We start from the raw sequence: 25,603 nt of genomic DNA, 5'->3' as shown, positions 1-25,603 counted from the left end.
GTGAACTTTGGTTTCTGAGTGCTGCCAACTTTGCTTCATGCTGTGGGAGGGAGGGAGAAGGGGTTGTCTGGTGGACACCATGCTGACACAGCGGACCTGCTGGCTGGTGTCCAGCTGTGGCTCCGCTACAGGCTTCCCATGTAGTCTGTCCACAACTTGGTTTCTCTGGGTAAATCAATAAAATTTTGTCCATCTCCCGAGGCTATAAGAAAAGCAATGTGTTTGTGTGCGTGTGCCACTGCTCAGACAGCGTGGAGCGTGTCCTGAGGGAGCCAGTCAGTAGAACTGTCTTGCTTAGCCACCCCGTAGGTCCCTGGCAGAGCTGTTGCCACCAGTCTGAGATGGGTTGGTCTGTGGGGAGGTGTGGGGACTGGATGGATGCTTCCTCTCTGACACGGGCCAGGTGCGTGCAGTTGAAGGGGTATGGAAGGCTTCCCCTGGTGTTGTCTGTGCCATAAGCGGGGAACTTGCCAGCAAGCTCCTTGCAGTGAAGAGTATGTGCTTGTGTGCCAGATGCAGCTTCACCTGAGGTAAGATAACCCAGCCATAGGTGTGCCGGTGCTGCTGCTGCTAGGTCACATCCCGTCCCACGCCAGCTTACCTGTAGCTGAGCGATGTGGGCACGCCATGAGCCAGCCAAAGCAAAAACCCAAGACCAGCATGTCAGGATTTTATTTCCCATCCACCTTCTGCGACCTCCTTCAAAATCGTGTGCATGTGGGGCAGCGGGGTGCTCGCGGGGGCTGGGGCTCAGTTTTCACAGGCTGCTGTTGCGGTTCTGTCTCCGACAGGTGAAGGGCATGGAGAGCTACCATGCCGTCGGCTCCCAGTACCACATGTGCTCTTACTACCCACCTGCTTCCTACCTGGGACAGGGGGTTGGCGCTCCCACGTGCCTCCCCCAGATCCTGACCTCTGAGGACATCCCCTGCTACCCAGAGTCGAAAGCGAGAGGTAAGTGCACCTACCAGGGTGTCTGGGACCGCCTTGCCTTGGGGCAGGCACCTGGGGGGTGTGGGTTGCTGCTGGGAAGGAAGCTAGGCATCAGAAAGCAGGTGTTTACAAGGTGGTGGCTGTTTTCTGGAAGGCCTGTAGTGCAGTGGCAACGTAGGGCTGCTGCTCCACAGTAGTGCAGGCTTGTACTTCAGAAGTCTCATGGTTCAGGAGGACAGTTAGTCGTACCTTTTTGCTCCTGTGTATGTCTTGAAGGTGTACAGAGAGTCACTTGAGGGGCTGTCTTTGGTGCTTACCACCTGGCTCCCTCACAGGAGCAAAGAATTGTCTTTGCCCCAACCACAGAATTGTCTTTCCTCTCTTTTTTTCTTTCAGCATTTCTCAGAAATGCTGTCTGTGATTTTTTCCACAGGCCTCCTACTGAGCCTTTGCTGTCCTTTCTGAACCACATGTGGGAACTATTCCTGCATCCCAACCGTGTCGTGAAGTCCTTTGCAGACTTGCTTCCTTGGTTGCTTTCAAACTCATCACACCGTGTTACTTAATTTAAAACTACTGCAGATAATTTCTTCTTTTCATATCCAGTGTTTCTTGGCTGTCCTAAGTTTTACTATAAACTGCAATAATTTCCAGGAAATGGTTGATGAATTTACCCTGTGGTTTTGACAATGTTTCTCTCGCTTCCTTGTTCCCTTGGTCTGGTAGCAGGTAGAGTGCACACACGGGTGTTAACTTGGCCCTGCTGGAGTAGATGAACACCATTGACCTGCTTCCCTGTCCCTGTAATGGGACAGTAACTTCTGCTAGAGAAGCAAGAAGAGAAACAAAGAGTAGGGTGATCCTACTTCATATGTCCAAAATCCTCACATTCCTACAGCATTCAAAGGTATACTGAGCTGTTGATTGCCTCTGAACCATCATTTCAGTTACCAGCAGCAGACTTGCACTCCATGAATTGTGAAATAATCTTCTCACACTTTTTGTCTCTCTGTAGCAATTCATGAATATGGCAGTTTAATTTTGTGTGGTCTGTGGGAAGTATTTATTTTCCTTTACTTTACACTTGCAAAATTTTTGTGGGTTTGTTCGTGTTTTGTTTTTTTTTTGCACAGAGTCACACCAGTGGCAACAGCATCCATCCTCATTTGCTTCTTTGATGCACTCATGCATTGAAATTAATCTTCTGCTCTTTATATCTGATGGAAGGATGTATGTTGCATAGGTTCCATAACTGTTTTCAGTCATGGCTTTTCTGTGGCCAATGTCTTCGGGTCTTTTGCATTTGTTGTGGTAAAAAATACAGTGGTTGTGTCATGACAGGACCTTAAGGACTCAAATTACGTTTTGGAAGGTGAGGTGTGTATAAAGTCCTACCTGTGGCTGGTGTAAATCAGCACTGAGCCCTTGAATTCAGTAACTCCAGAATGATTTATGCTGAGGAGGTGGCTGCTCTTTTGGAATGGCTGTTTTCTGAAAATCTTCCAACTAACTGTGACGTATCAGATAGATGAAGAAACAACATCTGGTGTGATGAAACCTTAGACTTTTCTTCCCTCTCCAGTAGTTTTAAATGGCTTAGAGAATCAGTGATCCTTGGTTCATTTTCCTTCTCTTTTCTTCAATTTTATTTTCTTCCCTCTTCTCTGACCACTGTTGAACAGTGATGTCTTCCTTTCTGCCCATTGGTCGGAGAAGCAGTTGGCTTTATGCTCAACTGCAGTTGACACTTTTTCTTGCATCCATCACTATTAACTCACTAAGAAGTCTTACCAGTTGAGTGTTCTTACAAATAGACAAAAGACCTTATACCCTTTGTTCCCAAATGCACTTCAGTAATTTTTCATCACTCCAGAAAAAAGTTGTGCGTAATGTGCCACTGATTTTTAAACTGCATAAATACTGTATTTTCAATAATCCCTGACTGCTTCTCCAGACAGTATTCCACACACAGATATTGTTCCCTAAGTTACACCATCAATCAGAAACTGACAAGCAGTGAGATGTAATTTACTGAGATCAAACAGCATTTTCCAGACTCTGAAGAAGTGTTTTTCCATAGCAGGGAGGTAGTGGGTGAAAGAGGCACCAATATTTCTGTGAGAAACTTGAACATGTGAGCAGGACTGTACCCATTTAATGGGCTTCTTAGAAGCATCTTCTTTTTTGTTATGCATGTTCTTGGAGGAAATGACCGCTTTTACTTTTTCCATCTACAGACAAAATAATATTCTCAGGCTGTTAGTTGATTATTTACATTCCCGTGACCTTCTTCTTCTGGTGCTTTTGACAGTCCTCAGAGGGTTTGAGGTTTTTTTCCTCTTTATTGTCATCTGTGTGAGTGCCGAGTCAGCCAGCAGGCTATGAGCAGTGGATCTTGCGTATTATAGAGGGTGGTCCATTCCCCCAAAGTACTGACTGCCTATGCTGCAAGTGCTCCCTCATACGGAAGACACATCCTTAGGCGTTTCTCCATTGATTGTTGGGCTGAACTTTCTGTACAATGCCTGACTGCTTTGTGTGAAGCCTGGTGGCATGTTTCTGCAGGGTTAGTGGTTGCTACTGGCTGAAGACAACGCTAGTGCATGTTTTAAATAAACAAATCATATTTTACTCCTTCCTTTTCTGCGGTTGAAGTAGTAACCATGCTTGGAGACTTGTTTTCTCTCTAAGACTACATGTTCATAGATTTTGGGTCCAGAAGGGAACATTAGGATCATCTGATCTTACTCGCTATATAATGCAGACTATAAAACTTCACCTCGTAACTCCTGCAGCAAGCCCATAACTAATTTTTTTAAGATCTGTGTGAAGAGTTGCGTAATGTTAATCCAGAAATTTTACAGGAAGGTAATAGTGCGTATAGAAGATCAGCAAGTCAAAATGAAAACCTAATTTTGCAGCCAAATTCTTAAAGCATAGGAAATGTTTAGCTTTAACAAAAATGGTTATTAAATTCCCAAGCACAGATCTGAGATGGTCTTACAACACATGCAGTCTATTACCCACACTTAAATTGAAACTTCAGCTTTATAGAGGTTTTGCCAGTTCATGTATTATCTCAGTATTTTAGTCAGACTATTTCATTAATTTTATTCTAGTAAGTTAACTGCCTGCTTAGACCAGTTACATTGAAAGGGAGGAGAGATGAGCTAGCAGACCACTGGTTTACACTTTTTTTGTTTTTATGAATGATGCAAAGTTCTCAGGAAGCTTCTGACATTTGTGAGGTCATACCATGTTACAGTGTGTTGCATATAGTAATGGGCTGACATTTTCTGAATGGCGAAACACCATCAGTCAACCTCCTTGCAATTTGAAGTGGTTCTAAGTAAAATGGGTTTGCTTCCAACTCAGCACAGCTGCTGCCCTTCCAGCTGAAACTGGAAAAAACGGGGAGAAAAAGAAGATAAACCAGTGACAAATGGCATAAGGATGTTTTCAGAGGGCTCTCTTAGATCACCAGGTTGTAAGTTTTATATAATAATTTGTAGGTAGGAGAGGAATTTTGTACTCAGTACTTTCAAAAGATTTTTACTCTCGTTTTTTCTGCAAGAGCAATCAAAGGAAAAGATGTATGAGAGGTTGTTATCAATCCCTGTGCAAGCAAAGCATACTTTAACACGTCTTTCTTTTGAAAGAAGCCAAGCTGAGAGATCCTTGTGCAAGAAGTGGATCTCCAAAAGCCAAATGCCTTATTCCCATTGATTTCTGTGGGACAGTTGCTTTTTTCTTTTCTTTTTTTTTTTTTTTAAATGGGGCTTTTTCAGGGTTGGATCACTGCCCAGAATTGGATAGCACCTTCCACTGCTTTTGAATCAGGCCCTCCTGCACTTAGATTTGTGAAATACCTGCACAAGACCTTGCTTTGAGAGAGCAAGAAAGTACATGCTTGGATCAGGACTGCGTACCTTGCTCTGGGTCCTGTTTCCACTGAGTAAAAGTTGAGCATTTGCTTATCTGTATGGGAGTGTTTTCCAGATTTGGGACAATGGCAGAAAAATTTAACATTCAAATAGAAGCATGCAAGGGAGAAACATCCCTGTATTTGCAGACACCTTTGATCATTAAAGTAGTTACCTCATCTTATAGTTGGCATTGAATAAAAACTCCTCTTTGTCATTATTATGTGAAATTATAATTATTCTGTGTGTCTGTACCTGTGGTAAAGGAGATGGCTTGCGTTTAAAATGTTGCTCTAGCTGCTGAATGGATTTGAATTTTTATTTTCTTAAGTGTCAGGATATTTGGAAACACAAGTAATGAAGCACTGGAGCAGTGCTGTATTTGCAGCTTGAACATAAAGCAGGAGCCCGAAACTCCTCCCAAACACAAATAAGAAAAACTTATACAAAGTGTTCATTTTGATACAGAAATGGTCAACAGTTTTGTGTAAATCAGCAAAAAAAATTTTATGAAGGAGAGCATTTCTGGTAACAGGTTTTTTTGTCAGCCAAACAGCTTCCAACACTTTCAAAACACCTTTTCACAGTCCTTTCTAGAAGTTAAATAACTGGTATCCCCAGTTTTACAGTTGTGGAAATCCAAGGTGGCACAGGCTTTCCAGGGTCTGCATTTAAAGACTTACCCTTGCATCTCTCTGCTTGGATGCTGTATGGAAAACAGTGCTGAGCCATTGGAGAAGCCCGCCCAAACTGGAGCAGCTCTGTAAAGAGCCTCTTCCAGTGGTTTCACAATCAAGGGCATGTTGGAAACGTTCTCCCTGCTTAAGACAAAACGTTCCATTTAGGCAAAAGCATGGCTGGAATGCAAGGAATGTCAGAAACTTGCAGGAGAGGTTGGATGTTTCTTTCAGAGTGGGTTACTGTGCACCAAAGTTATGCCCATTTTTTTGAGGTTTCCTGTGCCCTTGAAATGCCATGCGAGGTAAGGGTAACCCTCCAGAGCCACAGGTGGCACCTGGCTGTAGGATCAGAGAGGTCAAGGGGTCCTGGTATGCAAAAGGTCTTTGAGACCATGTTCTTGAACCTGAACTGCTTTCTGCAAGTATTCAAGTTACACAGATGGCACTGCAACAAAGTAGGCTGGCGTGGTACGGCTAAGAAGTTACCCCAAAGAGCAGAAAAAAGCCTTTCATCTATCTGCTCTTTATTTGCAGCCAGCTGAGAAAATGCATTGACAGAGCTATGCTAATAAAGCACTTAGGAAGTGGGGCACAATAGTAGGAAATATCCCAAATTGTCCTCCATCAGTGGCCTAGAAACAGTCTGTGTAAGCTAAAGAGTAGTTGTTTCAGTCCCAAAGGGTCCAGGTATTGTCAAGTATGTGAGGTACCACTTTTACTCCTTTTCTACGCACCTCTTCAATAGAGCATCTGCAGAAATACATCTTGAATTTGGAGGGGTTTCAGCAGCGAGTATGTGGGGAGGGTAACATTTTGCGCCTAGAACTGATACAGTTCAGCAGTATTTAGCTTGTGTGTTTTGTGTGTGTGTCTGTCTGTGCATCTTTTGCTTAAAAAGTGACCCCTATTGAAGAGTATGCTATCCTTAGTGACGAAAGAGCAACTCGGGACTATTTTCAATAAGTATCTGTCTTACATCAAACTTTTAGAAGTAAATTTTGAAATAAGACAGAAGAAGAAAGGAAGCAGTAATCATCCAAATCTGCAGATTTTGAACAGTCAGTTCAAATGGGTCACTTAATCTTTGTGCGACTGGTTATCTTTTCTTGTGCATTCTCATTGCTGCTACTTACAGTCCCTGATGGCTGTGCTGTGTGCAGCTTCCCTTAGGCAGTCATTACAAGGATGGCAAGCAGATTTTACACTGCGCTTCTGCAAGCCTTGGTTTACACTGCTGGTTGTGCACGTGCATTGCAACATTTTAACAGACCTCTTTAGGCAGATGCCCTTTTAACATGTCATTTTCATTTTCAATAAAAAGTTGAATTTTGGTCTCAGCTGACTAGACTGTTGTTGGGCTTGGGGATTTTTTGTCTTTTAAACCAAGCAAGCCACTAACCCTGATTTGTGACATACTTACTCATACTTCATCATTTCATTAGCTGTAACAGCTGCTATCAAAATACATTTGAGAATGTGAGGCATATTCAGTATAAGCTCTGGTAACTCATTTTTGTGTGTATTGAAGCCTTTTTATAAATTATTGGTCTGTGTTCTAAATTAGGTTGGATAGGTGAAGATTTGACCAATATTAAAATAACTTTATAAGGTCTGAAGGGAATTCCTGAAAAGAAATTAATGTAAGTATTTGCTTACATCCCATTCTGCTTCAGTTTATTTCTGATTAAAAGGCTCATTTTAGTAGTTTCTTCTCTAAATGCAACCTTTATGTTTCACTCACTCACAAGCACACAGAAATAAAATAATATGTGCAGCAAAGCAACTTTTCATTGGACAATTGCAGAGTTACAGGTTTGATTGATGAGTTTTGCTGATTCATGCCAAGGCGGCTGATGAGCCCTTGCTGTTTGCTCTGGGGGAGGCTGCTAGTCCTGCGGCAGGAGCAGCTGAACAAGCTGTATTTTTGATGGTTTTACGCCAAATCTCTTTTTGTAGAAATACAGATATTTCTGGACTGAGGCCTTAGCATCCTCTAGGAGGAACGCTAAAGTCTCATGAAAACTATGTGTGAATGCTTTCATTTGTCGGCACCCTAGCAAGAGAGAGTGGGACAGCCTGAACCTTCAGGAGGTGCCAGTGGGACCCTATCCACTCACACCAGCAAAACCACATCTGCCAAGAAGGGGCTCAGCCAGGACAGTTGCTAAGCAGTCAAAGAAGGCAGGTTTCTTCTCAGTCCTTCTTGCAGTTAGGAGCATTTTAGAGCCACATGTCAGAGACCAGTGGTTTATAACCACTGCACCCCTGGACTTATTTTCTGCCTGTTTGAGCTCCTCTGTGTGGGACGGAGGATGTTACTATAGCTGATGAGGCTGTATGGGATTTTTCTTCACACTTTAAAGGATGTTGGATACTTCACTGAAAAAATCGACACCGTCAGCTGAGCTGCTTCCTTTTATACCCAAGTATGACTTTGACACTGATTTTATTACCTCTGGATACAGAATTTTTCCCACTGCAAGCAGAAATTGATAGAAATCATTAATAGCAAAAAAAACTTTACTATAAAAAGAAATGCAGACATCTTGGTCAGGACAGTAGTGATAACAGTGTGCTTACCTAGGCATGATTTGTAATTGTAACAAAGAGTGATACTGCTCACCTCTCTGCTTTGCTGTAATGCGCAGTTGCATCCTCATAACTTGGCTGGTTAAGAGAAGAGAGAACTCACTCCATATTCAGCTGTAATCTTTTCTGTGCGCGAGAGTCTGCGTAGAGCATCTTGCAGTTCACACCAGCTTTGCAGCTCAGGTGGGAGTCTCCAGCTGAACTAATTCTTCTGCAGCTTCTCCTGCTTATAAAGCAACCCTCTGCAGATCGTAAGAAACTCTAGCAAAAGAAATATTAGCTACTGATCTCTAAAGAAAAGGAAAGGGAAAAGAAAAACTCAGAATTAAGAAGGCTCTGTAGCGTAGAGCGGTGTAGACGGGCTTTGCCTTTAGCAGGGAGGAGATGAGCCAGATTGTGACTCTTTGCAAGAGGTTGTTGCAGTCCATGACGCTGCTCCCACACGAGAATGATCTCAGGGAAAAGAAGGGTAACATCTCTCTCTACTGCCATGCTTGCATGCCATGAGTAGTTTCCTTTATCTGTGCATTATACCCTGTTGCAAGGATAAACTTCTGATGGAAGAGAACAGAAGTAGTTTTCCTGCAAGCAGTGGGCAAAGGAGCTGGGGGATGGTCGAGCACTGTGTGTAACTGCACAAGATACAGGGGAATCGTGGTATGTGAGCAGACAGCCCATCATTCATTCTGCCCATTTTATAAATATGCATATTTATATTGTGTGTGTAAATAATACCAAGATACGTTGCCTGCACATGATGTATGTAACCCTGCGGGGCAGGGTACGGGACGGATAGCAAGGCTACTTAATGGGCTTTCTTAATTTAGCTACCGTTAGCGTGCCTGCCCCGCAGACGTTTTTAATTCTATGCTTCAGTGTAACCAATGAGTTTATTTCCTGCTCCTCGCAGGCATAGCTTAGGCCAAGTACAAGTTGAATAACCTTCAGGAAAGCTGTGCTGTCCTTCTGTCGGCCGCTGTCTTTGAAAATTGCCTGCAGAGTTAGTGAGCAGGAACAGTTAAGATTTACAAACAATGATGAAGCTTGTCATGCATCTTTCACCATTCATCATCTGGGTGCCGTGGCTGGGCGGTGAAGTGTTCTTCATAAAAACCAGCTCAGTGTGAAATACACCTCGCAGCAATGTTTACTGCTCTGAAACTCGTCAGCAGCCCTTTATAGTAAATCCAGATTGCGATGTGACATTACAGTATATCATTGCAGAGCGCGCTGGGGTTTACACTAGGAATGAGTGCAGTTCACACCAGATGAGATGTCGAAATTGAGTTATGTAGGAATTTGGCTGTTATATGGGGATAGCTTTTGTTTTCTGAGGACTGAAAGTTAGCTTTATATATATAATATATATAATCTACACATACCTGTACTTGTGTGTGGGTGCCTATATCAATATAGAGATATATATACATGGATATATGGATACACACATGCTATGCGCACATTCTGTATACAGACACTGCGTATGTTCAAATACAGATTTCTCTGATGGGACCCTGTCTTATTTTTATGCTATTTCTTAAATGTATTTCAGTATTTTGTTGAAGTACTGCATTTTAGCATTAGCTTTTCAGCGAAGTAGCCTTTATTTTCAAAAAAATACTGTTGAAAATACAGTTCTTTGAATACTGTAGTTTTATGATTCCTGGCTAGAAATACAGAGTGGGAATTTTCCTAAGGGATTTTTGGTTTAGGTTAATTGGTTTTTTTGTAGGGTTGCTATAGCAAATGCTAACGTTGAATTTCTCAATAGCAAAGCCAAAGGACCTGTGAGGTGAGTGAGTTACATACAGTTGGTGTGTTGCCCATGGGAGAACGGGGGTGCATGCAGGTGCATCCCGTGGGCAGCTGAGCTCCGGTGAGGCAGAGTGCTGCAGGAGCAGCTCAGCTGGAGGAGGTTGCTTCTGAGATGTAGAGATGATACAGCCAGCTGGTAACCACCAAAATGGAGCTAAAGCCCATTGCTGGGTTTTGATTTGGGTGGGGTTTTGTTGGTTTTTTGTGTCAATGCCTCCCAGATCTTGGGAGGTGAAACTTTGAGCAGAAGATTTGGGGGATATTTACCCAGAAACCTTAAAATACAGAAACTACATAAGTTACTAGTACATTTGGCAATGTGCTGGGATGGCAGATGTTCTCCCTGCTTGTTTTAGTCCCTTCAGCTGCAGCGTGGACATGAGGTCATTGAGAATAAGATAAAATAGTAGGTGCCTTTGTCCAATTACATAAGTAGGAAGTCGGTGCAAAATATAACCAAGATATTTTGTGTACGAGTAAATTGAAGCTGAGCTTTTGGAGATAAATCTGCTGTCTTGGGGATCTGGCAGTCTGGGAAATATCCCTGGAGTTAAACAGTAATAGCCGCATGAAGTGGAAAGCATGCTGTGTTGGTTGGCCTGCAGACAAGGACAGTAACTTGCTTTAGTGAAATTTAGGTAGTTGGTGGCAGTTAACTGATGAAAAAGAAACGCAAGAAAAGATTGGAGATAGACCAGCAAAGTTTTAAAGTGCTTCCTGTGATGTTGTTATTTCAGTGCTACACTGGAAAACCTGGTAATTAAGTTATATTTCACTGTCTTCAGTGCTGTGACTGCTTTGTCCTCTGTGTTTGAAACAGAGCTGGCATGTTCTGGACTATTCACTAAAGTCTTTTGGTTTTATTATTGCCTGGCTCTTCAGCCAGGGGGAGAGATGGGATGTTTGAAATACTGATACATTTAATTTTAGATTTCTGAGACCCATTCTCGGGTATTAAATATAGTTCAGAAGTGGAAAAAGGAGTGGGACTGCAGTTGGTACTACCAGAGAGGAGAGATAGCTATACTTCATTTGTCCTCCTCAGCCGTTTTCAGCTCCTGTAGTTGTTTTTGCTTTGAGTGCTAATCCTGCAGTGAAATCATACTTTTCTAGCCCAGAACAGTTTCCACAAATGTGCTTACTGTGACTGATTTTATTTAGTTGATTTATTATGTTTTTCTAAATAAACAAACCACCGTACAGTTTACCTTTCAGTCTACTGCAGGCAGTAGGAAGGTAAAGCTTCAGATCCACTAATCATGTAAGTATGGAGGCTTCCAGGCATACCAATAGCATTCTACACTTGTTCGTATTCATAATTAGCTTAATGATATAGTATTAATCTCACCGGCTTCATTACCAGAGGCTTTAAAGGATCCGGTGAGGCTTGTTAGGGATGATGGGGGGGGGGGGGAGTTGAGAGGGTAGACATGTTAAGCATTATTTACGAAACTTTTTTTTACTTTCTCCTTTTATTTTGAGCAGGGAAAGTTTGGACATCTTTTATGTTACTCCTGTGGCTTGAATTAGAGGGGTGGAGAGTAAAGCTGTCACTTATAATGTGGTGGTTTCAGGCACCAGAATGTTGCATATAAAATCGAAGGGTCATATTTCTTTACAACCTTGATTCCTTTTTGTACCTGTTTGGTTTCTAGTAACTTTACTAAGCTGCAGTCTTCAGATACATAGAGTAAGCAGTGCCTTGACATAGGGACACTGCAATAGCCTTATGAAGCTTGAGGTCTTCACAAATACGTACTCAGAACACTATCGTAGAGCTTGTCACTTAATTTCCTATTCTTGCAGTTGACTCATTCCTCTTGCAGTGTCTGCCGTACGTAGATTGAAAAAGAATTCCAGGAGTAAGGGCAGGAATTGGGAAAAATACTCCACAAAGGTGCCACATTAACGGTATTTAGTGCAGTGCTAGCATCCGATTGCTGCTGTCCAGATATCTCCAAATTTGAGTTAAATGGGTAAGTGCTGGCTGGGACTAAGAAAAAAAAAAGAAGTATCTTGTATGCCAAGTTCAGTCACGTAATTTTATGTTGTTTCTTCACACACACACAAAGGTCTCCTGATGGGGGTGTAATCAAAGCAAACGTATCTATAGAGCACTGTAAAAATAGTCCAGGAGGAAATTGCTCAGAACAGGGGAAGAAAACCACACCACAAATAAGCTAACAGTATGTTGGCCGATTATAATGACTGTCTTATAGCATCCAGGAGTTGTCAATCATACCTTAATGTTTATAGAAGTGAAAAGTCAATGTGTAGTTGTTTAATTTGACATGACTTAGGTTGAGAAAGTGTAATCGCTGGAGGGGACAGTTAAGTAGCTGTGCTCCGTGTCAGCACGTCTCGCTCCGACTACTGCACTAAACGCTTTCCTGATGAGCGATAGATTTGGTTAAATACCAGGATAATTGCTAGCTACAGCATCCAGCACTCTTTTAATGCCTTGTACTACATCTGTATTAGCTCTTGCCTGAGGCTGTTTGAGGTTTCTGCAGGGAAGAAGGCATGCACTTCAATTACATTGTTCTCCTTCGGGTTTTGAAGGGCAATTGTTGCAGAGCTAAATAGGCTATAATAAATTATATTTCCTTTCCTCCAAACCTGTTGAAGTAGATCAGACATGCAAGTGTTATAGCTGCGTTCTGCTTGTAAGTGACATTTTGTTAGTCTGCCGTACCAAGAACACACAAACAACTATTCAGGCAAAGTGTTTTTTCACTTGAAAAATGGAAAAATACCAGACTTGTCTTGCTATGCTGGTGCATAGCCAGTGAACTTGGTTTTGCATGCTATAGAAGTATTTGCTTCCCCTCACTGCTTCCACACATGTAAATAAGATCATATACAAATGCATATTCCTGCTCTTCCCTCTGTGATTAGGAGGGTGTCAACAGTTCCGTTAACCTTTTAGTGCTGTTGGTGTTTCAAGGCGAAGACTTGGAGGTGGCTTGCTAGTTTCTGCCAAGGTGGTTGCCTGCTCGTTCCTGTGAGCGGTCACACCACCCGTCTGCAGTGGCGCTGCCTTGCGCTGGCGTAGCTCTTGCTTGCAGACCACATTGCCGTCGCATTGCACAGCACATGCACAGTGGCGTGGCCATGAGGCAAATGCTAACCACTCCCGAACACTTCTCTGCAGTGTACCCCACCTCTGCTACAAAGGGGTCTACCCCACTTGGCACCTACGGGTTGGACAAAACATGAGAAAAGCCGAAAGCATCTGTGCACAGTTGGGTGTATTATAACTCGCTTTAAAAGTGTTTGAAAGGGATTGGGGGGGAGCACTTATTTTTGAAATACGCTTATCTTAAAAGTCTGAAAAGATCTGGAGGTTGGTTTTGAAGTATCTTCAGAACTGAACATTTCATTTGTTGGGATTCATTTTAATATGTGATCCGGAAAGAGTGGGAGCCAAGCTAACCACATAGGACTCCCTGTGGTTCATGTTGAAATAAACCAAACAATTGTGATTTTGTTTCTTGTGTAATACTGGCATTTATGTGTTTGCATTTATTTCCTGCTTTTTTTGTAATTTTACAATGCCAGTTTTAAAACTCTGTGCCTGATGGTTATCTCACAGTATCTGTTAAATCAGTTGAGTTTCACAAGTAGGTTTGCATAAGATCTGAATCACACCCCATATGCTGTGGGTAGCATGTTTATTTACCCCAAGCATGGCACTAATCATGTCTTAGTCTGCTGAAAGTAAAAGAATGTTTTTAGTCCAGTTTGTCACTAGTTTTGTTTCCTTTCTGGACATGAAAGAAGAAGAAAAATCAATGAGCTCTCTCTCCTGTTCATGTATAAATCATTTTCCCTTTCAAGTTCTGTCTCAGAGCAGTTGCAGACACTGCAAGGAGAGTTTTATTTTTCCCACCCTGAAGCAACTGTTTACACTAGATTTTTTTAGCTATATTTTTGTATTGGCTTTTGGCTATATAAAACACATTTTGATGAATTTCAGTCCGAGCCAGATGTAAGCTAGCTGTGTACCAAAATCTCCTAAATACTCTGAATCAAGACTTTGCTCATGTCAGTTATTACTGTCCCCTCTCTTGGGTAAATATGAACTTCTAGTTCATAAAGGTATCTCTACCAGCTGTGTCAAACACATCTTGTCCCAGCTCTTCCCTGAGTCACACGTGTTTCCAGGGACTTTAATTTTGTGGATTGAGTCTCTAATTTTTCCAGGGCATAAATACTCTACATGAGTTTGTGCAAACAGAGTCTACACTGGAGTGAAACAACACTGGCTTGTTGAGAGGCGTCTGGTTTATTCCTGGTACGTGGATACTTTTGCAGGGACTAACCCAAATGAAGCTGTAACTGCCTAAACTGTAGTTAAAAAGGAGTGAGGTGAGAGGAATGTGGGTTGGCCCCTAGTTTGAAAGGAATTACCCCTCCTCAGCCATGGGGCTGACCTCTGTACCTCTGACTCTTAACTGTCTGGCTGGGATCACTTCATTTGTTTTTCTTGCTGCATTCAACTGCTGTACCTGTCAGCTACATGTGTGGAGAGAGACTCCCTGGCCCATCCTCCAAGGGAGGGAAAAAGCCTGCCTTGACCCTGAACAGTACCAGGTACTGCGTTACTCTGCATGGTGCAAGCTCCTTGCAGCCCCTTCCCTCTCCCCTCTTCACCACCCTGTGTCTGCAGTGTGTTGCAGCAGGGCTGTGTGATGCAGCAGAGGATGAGCTCCACTTTTTGCTTCCCTTCTATCCTCCCTGCCTTGCCCTTACAGCATTGAATCAATTTTGTATTGACCAGAGTTGCATTCAGCACTGTTGAAATTAACTGAGGCATAGCATTGGAGTGGTCCTCTTGAAGGCAGGCAGTCTTTGACACAGACGCCAGTGTCTGGATTGGTCCACTGGACCCAAGGAACCTGTCTTTAAATTTTCTCTACAACAGATGACAGTATTTTAACTCTGATTTTCTATTTATTTATTTATTTTAGAACTTTTCTGCCACTGAAACATGATTTCAGGGTCACCTTACTGACTTCAGACTGTGGCAAGCAAGGGCAAGGAAAGCACACATTGAAAATTGGGCAGATGCACTCAAGCCTATTCCAGTAACCTTAGTAAGGAAAGACGGCACAAGAGCACTGAAGTGACCTAGTACCCTTGTAGGAAACTAAAATGACCAAGGTTTTTAGGCCATATTGACCCACAGCTTGTAGACTGCTAACTGTGATCTCAGGGGAGTTTGGCCCTTCCTAGCAAGGCTGCTGCTGTCAGTATCCTGAAGAAAGTGCTGGACACTGGTGGGTTGACCATCCCACCAGGTCTGCATCACTACGGCTGTAGAAAGTCAGCAGGACCGCCTGGGGAGATGTCGCTGGTAGCACCACCAGTATCGTTAGGCACAGCCAATGCCTTCCAGCTGATGGCACATGGTCAGCCAGAGGCTGGCCCTTCACCTTGGAGCAGGACCAGCTTCCGTGCCGCACCAACGTTTCACAGTTTGCATTTAATACCGCTATTGTGTTCGTGGAAATAAATATAAATATAACGCAGCGGGTCTGTCTTAAGCCTAATGTTGTGTGAAACTTCATTTAACTTATTTGACTACCTCAGAATGTTTTGTGTTCAGTTTTTGTCCCTATTTTCTCAAGTATTGTGACTTATTGCAACAAGGTTCCTAAACTTCGGAGGGCATAAATCTCACTTTAAAATAAGTAACAACATTTTTACTGTGTTCATGCATACACCCATCTTGTGCTGTGTATTTCATCAATACTTGTTGAACCATTTTACTGCAAATCTGCTTGACTTGCTTCCAAATTAAAGTTAATATTAAAAATGGTAATGCCATGGTAATATTAAGTAACTTTAAAGCCCTCTGGGCTTTTTAAGCTGCAGATTCACTTAAATTGTAAGCTGTAAATGATAAGGCTTCTTGTTTCTTCCCTCTTGTTCTATTTTGAATACAGTCATTAGTCAGTACAGTCTTGCTCATGCTGAAGTCAGTGACAAACCTCCTGCTGCTTTTGCTAGTGTGGTATGAGTTGCAGGTTCTTGTTTTCTCCCTTCCCAGCAGAGAAGCTTACATTGTAAGAGCATTAAAAAAAAAAGTAAAAATCTGTTTGCAGGTGAAAAATCTGTTGTATCTACCATAACAGAGCACTTTCATTAGACTTAGCATTTTCTCTGATTGTTTAGTAACCTCTTGGTTTCCAAAAGCTTGCAAATCATGTCCAAAAATATCTTTTAAGCTGTGTAATAGGCACTCTTGCACTGAGCCAGTATTTTTTAAAATGAAGACTCATTAAACCTGAAAGGGCTGAGGCCATCATTATTAGCTGTTTGGTTACTCTTTGAGCATTAGGACTGATGACAACAGACATGGATTTCATCCTTGCTTTATAGATTGAAAGTGACATTGGCAACAATAAAAATGTAAAGAGTGGTGACCAGAATTAACATTTCCATTTATATGGCTAGCCCTGCTGTTGCGCAAACTGTGATAGCTTCCTTTTTTTCCTGATATGCTAGTGAAGATTAGCAGCCTTTCTGACCCAAGAATGGAGAGATGCTCAGCCAAAGTAGTGTTACGTTTGGATTTCTGTACTAAACACCAAAAAGTTATACAGGATTATTAAAGCTCTTAGGATCCTATTTCCTTCCTTTAGTATCGCTACACAAGGGAGAAACCTCATGCCTTTTTTTTTTCTCTCCACATATTCTGCTGCTTGGTAACATTATCCTAAGCCTTGAGTGCACTCTTTCCTTTAAAATTACCATTGCTTTTCAAAAAACATTTTCTTGCTGCAGCTATTGCAAATGGCAATGCATTTTCTAGATGGGACAACTGATGCGTCTAGAGGTAGTTATTCACAAGGAACTTCTTGTTTAGACAGGTTTTAAGTATATGTACCAAGCAAAACAAAGGCAACTGTATTATAGTGATGCACAGAAGCAGATGAGGAGTCAGGAGTCACTAGCCGTCTCAGGTATTGCACTAGGAGATAGATGTAGCATGTGAGGTCTTTCCTTGAAACAGGGAGCAGCCCCCACATCTGTCCGTCTGCGCCGTGCAGTGTCAGCAGTCATCCCACAAAGAAGCAGCCGGCAGCCTTTTGTCCATTCTTTCTCACGTGCTGCTGCACAACAGCTGTGATAAGCGTGCGAGACTACATTGCCACTAGTTAACGGCAGCTGGGGATGTCCATTTCAGTCGCCTCTGTGTGGCATTATCTGTGGGTTAGGTGGTGTTGGGGATGTATGGAAAACCTGTGTCATCAGCGTAGGAGAAGATGCACACCTCAAAGGAGATGGACAGTAATGACTCCGTGTTCTGTTCTTTAGAGCTGGCTGGAAATTGTTCTGATAAAAACTTTTGCTTTGGAAAAAATCCAAGCCACTGGTTGTTTTTGCTGAAATCACATGTTTCTGCATACTCACCGTGGGAAAAGTGGAGGGTTCAGGTGAACGAACACCTGCCTTCTTTCCTCAGCAGGCTCACAGGGATGGTGAGTCCATTTGTTCAGCCTGGAGAAGAGAAGACTCTGGGAAGACCTTATTGCGGCCTTTCAATACTTAAAGGGGACTTATAAGAAAGGTAGGGAGAGACCTTTTAGTAGGGCCTGTAGCGATAGGACAAGGGGTAATGGTTTTAAACTAAAGAGGGTAGATACAGACTACATATAAGGAAGACATTTTTTACGATGAGGGTGGTGAAACAGTGGAGCAGGTTGCCCAGAGAGGTGGTAGATGCCCATCCCTGGAAACATTCAAGGTGTCGTGGTTTAACCCCAGCCGGCAAGTAAACACCACACAGCCACTCACTTCCTCCCCACCCAGTGGGATGGGGGAGAGAATCGAAAAAAAGTAAAACTTGTGGACTGAGATAAAGACAGTTTAATAGGACAGAAAGGAAGAAAATAATAGTAATAATGATAGTGATAATGATAATGATGATGATAATAATGATAATAATAATAATAAAGAATTAGAATATACAAACCAAGTGATGTACAATGCAATTGCTCACCACTCACTGATGCCCAGGTAGTTCCTGAGCAGTGACCTGCGCCCCCAGCCAACTCCTCCCAGTTTATATACTGGGCATGGTGTCATATGGTATGGAATACCCATCTGGCCAGTTTGGGTCAGCTATCCTGGCTGTGTCCCCTCCCAACTTTTTCTTCCCCTCCAGCCTTCTTGCTGACTGGGCATGAGAAGCTGAAAAACCCTTGACTTAGTCTAAACAGTACTTCGCAACAACTGAAAACGTCAGTGTGTTACCAACATCATTCTCATACTGAACGCAAAACATAGCACTCTACCAGCTACTAGAAAGAAAATTAACTTTATCCCAGCTGAAACCAGGACACAAGGTTAGGTTGGATGGGGCTCTGAGCAACCTGATCTAGTTGAAGATGTCCCTGCTCATTGCAGGCGGGTTAGACTAGATGACCCTTAAAGGTCCCTTCCGACCCAAACTATTGTATGATTCTGTGACTCTGTGATTTCTGTTCCTAGATTTGGAGTTGTAGGCAGTCTGTTGCTGGTTTTGCCTTGCCACCAGAGGTTGCCACCTGTTCATATGGTTGTGTGGCCTCTTCTGACCTGGATCTGTGGAATGGTTTGTTTTCTTTTTCACAGGAAAAAAAAAGACTTCTTTTTCGAAAAACACAGTTTATTTCATGGATCTGGCTTCGAAGGTGGCTGCACAGGAGGAGCGCATGGGGTGCTGAGATCCCTGTCTTGCTGCTGCACCAGCATGCGAGAGCCTAGGGAGTCCCATGCCTCCTGAGCCCGTAGCCCAGCAATTTTGTGCAAAACCAGTCCTGGCAGGATAAAATGCCCAGAATAGATCTTTGAGCATGCGCACCAGCAGCTGGCAAGATAATTAGATATTTCTCATGAGAAATGATTGATATATGTGTGTTTTAGTCTTGGTGTTAGAACAGTTTTTAATTTCTATAGGAATAAGAAAAAGAGTCCAAAAAGTGGATTTGAAGACTTTTTTTTTTTTCAGAGCTGCCTCTGTCTTTTGTCGGTCTTCTAAGTACAACACACCAGGCATATCTTTTTTGATGGAGAATCAGTCTCTGGTGTTGTGTGTGGAATAGAGAAGTAGTATCTGACCTCCAGGAATAAAGAGATGAAAGGTCCCAGCTTTGTCACAGCCTTGTTACGTCATGAAGCAAATACCACTTCATTCCTCTGAGATTCCTTGCTGCTCTTCAGCTGGTGGCAGATCTCCAAGTACCCACATCCCTCACAGCTACATTTTTATATGCCTTTCCTGGAAATCGATGCCTCCTAATGCGTTTCTGTGGCTGCTCTCTAATCTTGAATCTTGAAATGGTTTGTTGGCTTGTTTCTTTTTCAAAAGCATTGTCTCTTTGTTGGCCTCTGGTTTAGAGCACAACCATGCAAACCATTGGGTTTGCCCTGCCATGGTGGACCATGAATGTCTGAGGGAAGTAGGGATCTCCAAAAGCAGGTCTGCTGGTAGTCATAATGCAGACTCACAGCCTGAAGGAGAGGCATGTGCATCTTTCCAGTAATGGCAATACAAAACCAAAGGGGCTGCATGTTCAGCAGCAGACTAGGTTCTCCAGTCTAATTCCTCATGTTGCTGCGCAAATGTGTGCACAGGACAATGCAGGGTTTAAATAAGTGACTGGAGAATGGTAGGGGAGGAAAAGGGAGATGCCTTTGGTGTTTTATCGTGATGCCTTTTCTTGGTAGTCTTACTGCCAGGTGAAAGATACCTCAAGTCTGTGACCTCATCTCAGCTCTTTTGTGATGCTGAGGTCATCGTGCTTCTTGTGTAATTGTACAGAATGTTTACACTTAGAGATGACCCAAAAAAACCTGTACAGAAGTGCATGTTTTACCTAGTCACCCAGCAGTGGGAAATATCTGCCTTGCCTTGAGATGTCCCGTTTCTGGAGAGCATTTTGCTTCATGTCTTCCAAGATAGAAAATGTCTGTGTGAAACCATTAAAATCATGTCTCCTTATTGAGAGCACTAGCCATCAGGGTTCCTGGCAGTGGAATATAAAGTGGGGAGCTTTCTGCGAAGCTGTAGTGATTTATACCTTGCAGAGACCTCGGGCAGAATGAGCGTTTCTGGTGAATACCTTGCACAAGAGGAGAATAACCATTCACTTCTGCCAACCCAAAAGCAAGCTTTTAGCAGCTGAATTCCGCATGCTGCCTCTCAATCATTCAAAGCAAGGGTATTCATCTCAGCATGCGTGATCCTCCTGAAGTTTTTCTGAGATGCTTCACCCTCTGCCTTTCCTAGCTTACAGCACTGTCTTAGTGACATCAAGTTAGCCACAGGATGTAACACTGGTGATAGCAGAGAGCGTTGGTCCATCAGTACTGCTGTGCTCTGGATCATGTCTGCAAGCATGTAGGGCAGTTGCTTTGTAATGCATTGGTGTAGTTTCAAGGTAGGCTTTGGAGTCTCGGAAAAAAAGGCTGTGCTTCCTGAATGTCATCTTTGCATCCTCCCTGTCTAACTGGTGGTGGGTGAGAAGTGGAAAGCCTTGTTTGATTGTTTCATATATTATTGTAAGAGAATTTAAAGCCAGAGGTGACGGAGTCAACAGGAGGATATTTTCTTCAGCTTCTGGTTTCTAATTACATCAGTTACAGCCCTGCCTTCTTAGTTGCCAAAAGTACAAGCATGAACTGGAAAAGAATGAGATAATCTGTGGTAAAGCATGCTGAATAAAGATCTCCATTCAGATCTTTACCTTTTATCACGAGTTCCTAATGCCAAGAATTAATGCTATTTGAAAATACACAATGAATGTGCCCTACTGTGGGCATCCGAGATAATCCTAATTGCTTTAAATGTTAGTGAGAAGGGTAGGTGTTTGAGAAGGGGGAAAGGGCTCTACTGTGAAATAATATATCTGTAAAGACACACAGATGGGACATGTTTTCAGTTCCAGATCCTTACGCTTGTTCTTATTTTTGTATCGAAAAGCAGCTCTGCTGGTTGCTCTTGAAACTTTTTGTCAGCGGGAAAACATCCATGGACATACATTTCTAGAACTGGACTGGTTGCCCTTGTGTTAATAACATGAAAATCGGAAAAGGAGCACCACTCCTATTTTCTCTTAAGTTGGTCTGCATTACGGTCAGCTCCGAACAGGCCACAACATATTGATCAAAGCAAAAATAGCAAAGACATTTCAGCTGGTGTATGTAGCACATGGAGTTCAATTTTAAGGTAGATCCATAGCTGAGTTTTCATTAGTCCCTTGTATCTATACGGTATCAGCTTCCTGTTAGATTAATGTCTCATCTTACTCTCTGCTGTGCTTAACACTGCTTCTAAGAAGCCTGCACCCGTGCTATGTTGTGGTGATCAGCTGCAGTGAGCAGAAACCCTTGGCTTCAGATGGGCTTCCAGCATTTGTCCCTGTGGGAGCCATCACCTCGTCCAGGTCTGTGATGACGCCTGAGGGATGGGAGGAGAAGGACAGTTAATACAGAACATTTTTAGCACATTTATGCACTTGCAGAGATTGGCAGGAATTCTCAGTCAGTAGGAACCGTTTCATCCCAGCATTCATCCTGAGCAAGAGAGATTTGAGGAAGGAGACGGCAATGGTTTTTTAGATTAGTTCACACAGAGTAGAAGCAAAAGAACTAAAAGATACTGGGGATTCACTGAATGTGAACATCCTTCAGAAACACAAGTTACTGCAGCTTTCAAAATAAGAATCTTTGTGATCAAAGCAAATGTTGAACACAGCTGACAAAAGTCGGTCTCTTAATTTTCTTAAGGTTTTGCAGCTTCTCTGTGGCCTTCTAGCAGGAACCCATTGAGCCACAGGCTCCTGACTGCTGGTGTCTTAGATCTGCACAGAGCAGAATCAGAGTATGAGACTAATGAGCTTCCATGGCTGGTTTATGAAGAACAGCCTACCACTAATGCTGGTTTCTTCACCCTGATGTAAGTCAGTAGTCCTCCATTTTTTCAAATAGTGCATTCACACAGGAATACATTGCATGAGAGATTCAATGGAGATGATAGATTTTCTTTTTGACCTTTTGTTAATTAACTGTGTGCTTAAAGAGTTGAACATTTGGGAACGTAGGGTTAAGCACTCCAAAGGTGAGAGGCAGCTGAATGGAGATTGTTTAGGATAATTTAACTTGGCCTTTCTGCATGTGTTTGGATTGAGATTTCATCTTGCCCATCTTAAGATGGTCTACAGCAAAGTCAGGACAGACCCTGACACTCTTCTTGCCACTCTAATGCTTTCTCCACAATAGGAAAATTGTGGTTTTCTCTCACTCTTTTTTTGTGTGTATTCTTCTCAGTTGCTGAGCCTGCAACTGAGTCGATTCTGATGGCTCTCTGAGTGCCTGGTTTTGCAGCAGTAACCATTTTCCTTTTGTTTGGTTGATTTGGTTTGTCTTTTTGACCTAGTGCTTTGTCAGGCAGTTGCCATGTGTGTTATGGCAGTTGCTGTGGCTTGGCAGGCTGTTTGCTGGCAGTGGGTGGTAGAATCAGCCCTCTGGGGTCAATCTGAGCAGTGGAGTGGCAAGGTACCATCATTTTCAAACTGAATTCAACCTGCAGTCTTTCCAGGCCACCAAGCCAGCCTATCTTCAGAGCATTGCTGGTCACCCCACTATGTCCAGTAGTGGCACCAAGAAGACCAGTGCCAGTCCTTGAGATGGTAACCTGGGGAGAGTGCCGATACCATTCTCTCTTGTCCCACCTTTCGTGCAGGTAGTGTGGCTTGCTTCTTGGTTTGACTGCCGCCTGTTTCCCAGGCCTGTTTGTTTTTCAAGACACTTCATACAGAATCTGTGGAGCCTGGAGTGGAAATTACTGCTCGCTTAGATAGACAGCATCCATTTCCAGTGGTACTTGCAAAAGGAAAATGCTTTGGCTACAGGGGAGAAGGTACTGTGAAGAGCAGCAGTTCCTGTCCACCCTCACGCCGAAGACCCAGGCACTCTTTGGTGATGCTCTGGTGCCCTTGAACTGCCAGTGGCAGTCTGGTTCCGCTCCCCTTCATCCTGCATGTGTGGTTGTGCTTGCACATGTATGTGTGCACACTGGGAAGAAGTGCATGGGCCCTAGCAGCATGTGGGACTGGTATACTCGTGTATTTTCCTTTTCCCTGAAAAAGAAGGTGAAAGAGTTTTAAAAAATGGATTGTACCTCTCAACTTTAAATCTTTAAAAATTGCTCCTTATTGAGAGTTTAATAGTTTTTTAAGTGTAAACTCAGGAAAATATTTACTTTCCAAGCATGAATATCCTTCTACTTTCTCACATCACTGAAAGTGTATTATTCTTTTCAGTCCATTGAATTCCAGGGATCACTCACATTAAAAGTCAATGTGGTTTCCAGTGTCAGAAGATGTAAGGTTTTGTGTTTATGGTTGGAATCCCTTCTCGCTTCTTTTCCTGAGTGATACTGGCCGAAAATTTTTCAGATGCATATGGCTCAAAAGTATTCAGATGCTTTCCCAAGGGTAAAAGGTAATTAGATCGAGGAATGTCTTTAAAAACTGTCATAGACCCAATTCTGGTACTGTTATTTACACAGATAAGGGCTGTGTAACAACAGTGGGAGGATCAGCCGCAAACCTCAAACAGATGAAACTCATAGACTTAAATCAAAAAGAACATGGGTTTTGTTTCTTTGAACTTGGAACTTCTACATTTTATTGCTGTGTGATTAAAACACTGGAATAAAATTGCTCATTTCCTTTTTGCTGCCTTTTTATAGCTACAAGTCCCAATCTGAGTATCTTGCTCTTATTATCAGCACTGCACCTACTCACTGCTCCTTGCTTGACTTTGGTGACTCCCATTGACTACAGTGGAAGTCTGTCCAAGTAAGGCGTGTGGGTTTAGATACAGGAGTAGCACTCTCATCTGCTAGAGATAATATCTCGGTAGTGACAGGTTGTTTTTAAAATCCATGTGGTTGTCTTTACATACGCCTATGCACATTCAGAGACCAGCATATATAGCCCAAATTGCCTAACCTTCAAAACTGTGATCAATTTGGAAGTCAGTGGAAGAACAACCCATGTTATTTAGATCAGTGCTTCAGACCCTGAGGCAATTTGTGAGACCAACCAGTTGGTGACAGGAACTGTTCCCATGTAATGACACTTCCCATTTGAAGTTTGATCGGGATGTCTGATGCCCCATGAGGAATGTTGGAGGACTGGTGGAGCTCCACTGGTCCAGAAGGCTTAAGAGCCACGGCCTGAGGTGCTAAGAAACAGATGTGGGTGTCTGTCTACCAAAAAAGTTGCCCTTTGTGTCATTCCCCAGCTTTATATTACATTAACATAGAGTTGCTGGAAAAATAGCTCATAAAAATGAAGTGGCAGTTTTGCTGTGGTAGGATTTTAACATGCGTGCTATAGCATGTTGGGTGGGTGTTCTGTTGGATTCTTTCTGTTTAGGAAAAAAACTTTCTGTAAGTTTGTCACAGAGATTTATAGATCTCAGTATTTAAAAATGGGCCTTTCCATCACTCCAGGCACATGCACACTACCAATATTAACAAATGCTGTAAAATAAATAAGCCTCTTGCCCATTTGGCTACTCAGGAGTAAACAAAAAATTATCCCCTTTCAACCTCAATCGCTTCCTTCATACTTCTTCCCCAGAGCCTGGGAACACAGAGATTCCTTTCAGCATGTCCTAAATCTTAACACATTGGGCTTTGCTAAATCAGAGCAGAATGAGGTTTCACAGTCAGGGAGCTGAGCTCTTGAGCCAGCCAGCCCCATTGAAGCCACACTGCTGTTTGTTTACTATGTAATGCAAGGTACCTCATGGAGGAAGAGATGATTCCTGATACTAGATGTGGCCAGATCCAACCGAAGCATGTGTTGTTGGCAGGCAAAAGCTAAGGCCCTGAATGATCATTGAGGAGCTAGTCTTTAGCACATGTCAGGAGAGGTGCTGATTGCTGCATTTTCTGTAGGTGATTTACCCTTTGACATTGGGGTGTGGACCTACAGAGCATCTCTGTTCTGTTGTTTTTTAGTAGTCAAAGCATGAACCACTCCAACAAGTTACTCGCCTGAAATAATGCGTGGTGTGTGCTTCAGATCATGGGAGTGTGATGCAGACTGGGCCACCCAGTGAGTATGTTTGTGCTGCGAGCCTGTCTCACCAGGTGAGCCAGCTTCCCTTCCAGAGGAGCAGAAATGTTCCTCTGTTCCTCCACTCATTTTCCTTAACCTGCATGCTTGCATCTGGTTCAAGTCCTAGGAGCTCTTAGGCAGTGATGAAATCCCACACACAGACTTAGCAGAGGAAGTGAAGTGGAAAGACAAGTTGCATCCTCATCCAGACGCTGAGGAGATGTGACTTCTCCTTGGACTCCACCATCAACCCAACTTACACACTGAAAAGGGGAGGTAGGAAACACAGCATCAGGAATTGCCTGGTATATTCTTCCAGCAGAAGAGAGCTTGGCTCTTGCAACCCACAAGGAGCGTTCATGATCCTGCAGTGCTTCTGGGTGTCAGGATTGGTGGGCTAGAAAAAGTAAAAATCTACAAAGTTGTTCCCAACTGCAGGTTACCTAAGTGCTGTTCTAGCCTGCTCTAGGTGCAAATCAGTGCCCTCTTCCAGCAGGCCAGTGGTTATTCAGGCACAGAGGTGTTGGAAACCTGT

At 43.0% G+C, this 25,603-nt stretch overlaps 1 protein-coding gene across 2 annotated transcripts in view; it reads left to right on the top strand.

The window, feature by feature from the left end:
- The window catches only part of DMRT1 (doublesex and mab-3 related transcription factor 1), a 63,356-nt gene that overhangs the window by 35,905 nt on the left and 1,848 nt on the right, over window positions 1–25,603 (top strand). For both annotated transcript variants that reach the window (XM_030004784.1, XM_041120905.1), the window contains exon 4: window positions 792–954. In XM_030004784.1, coding sequence (XP_029860644.1) covers window positions 792–954 — 163 coding nt within the window. The remainder of the gene's footprint in view (window positions 1–791; window positions 955–25,603) is intronic.

This window comes from Aquila chrysaetos, chromosome Z (genome assembly GCF_900496995.4).
Source record: "Aquila chrysaetos chrysaetos chromosome Z, bAquChr1.4, whole genome shotgun sequence".
Lineage (NCBI taxonomy): Eukaryota > Metazoa > Chordata > Aves > Accipitriformes > Accipitridae > Aquila > Aquila chrysaetos.
The sequence above is the reverse complement of the archived record's forward strand: the minus strand, read 5'-3'. Positions and strand labels throughout refer to the sequence as shown.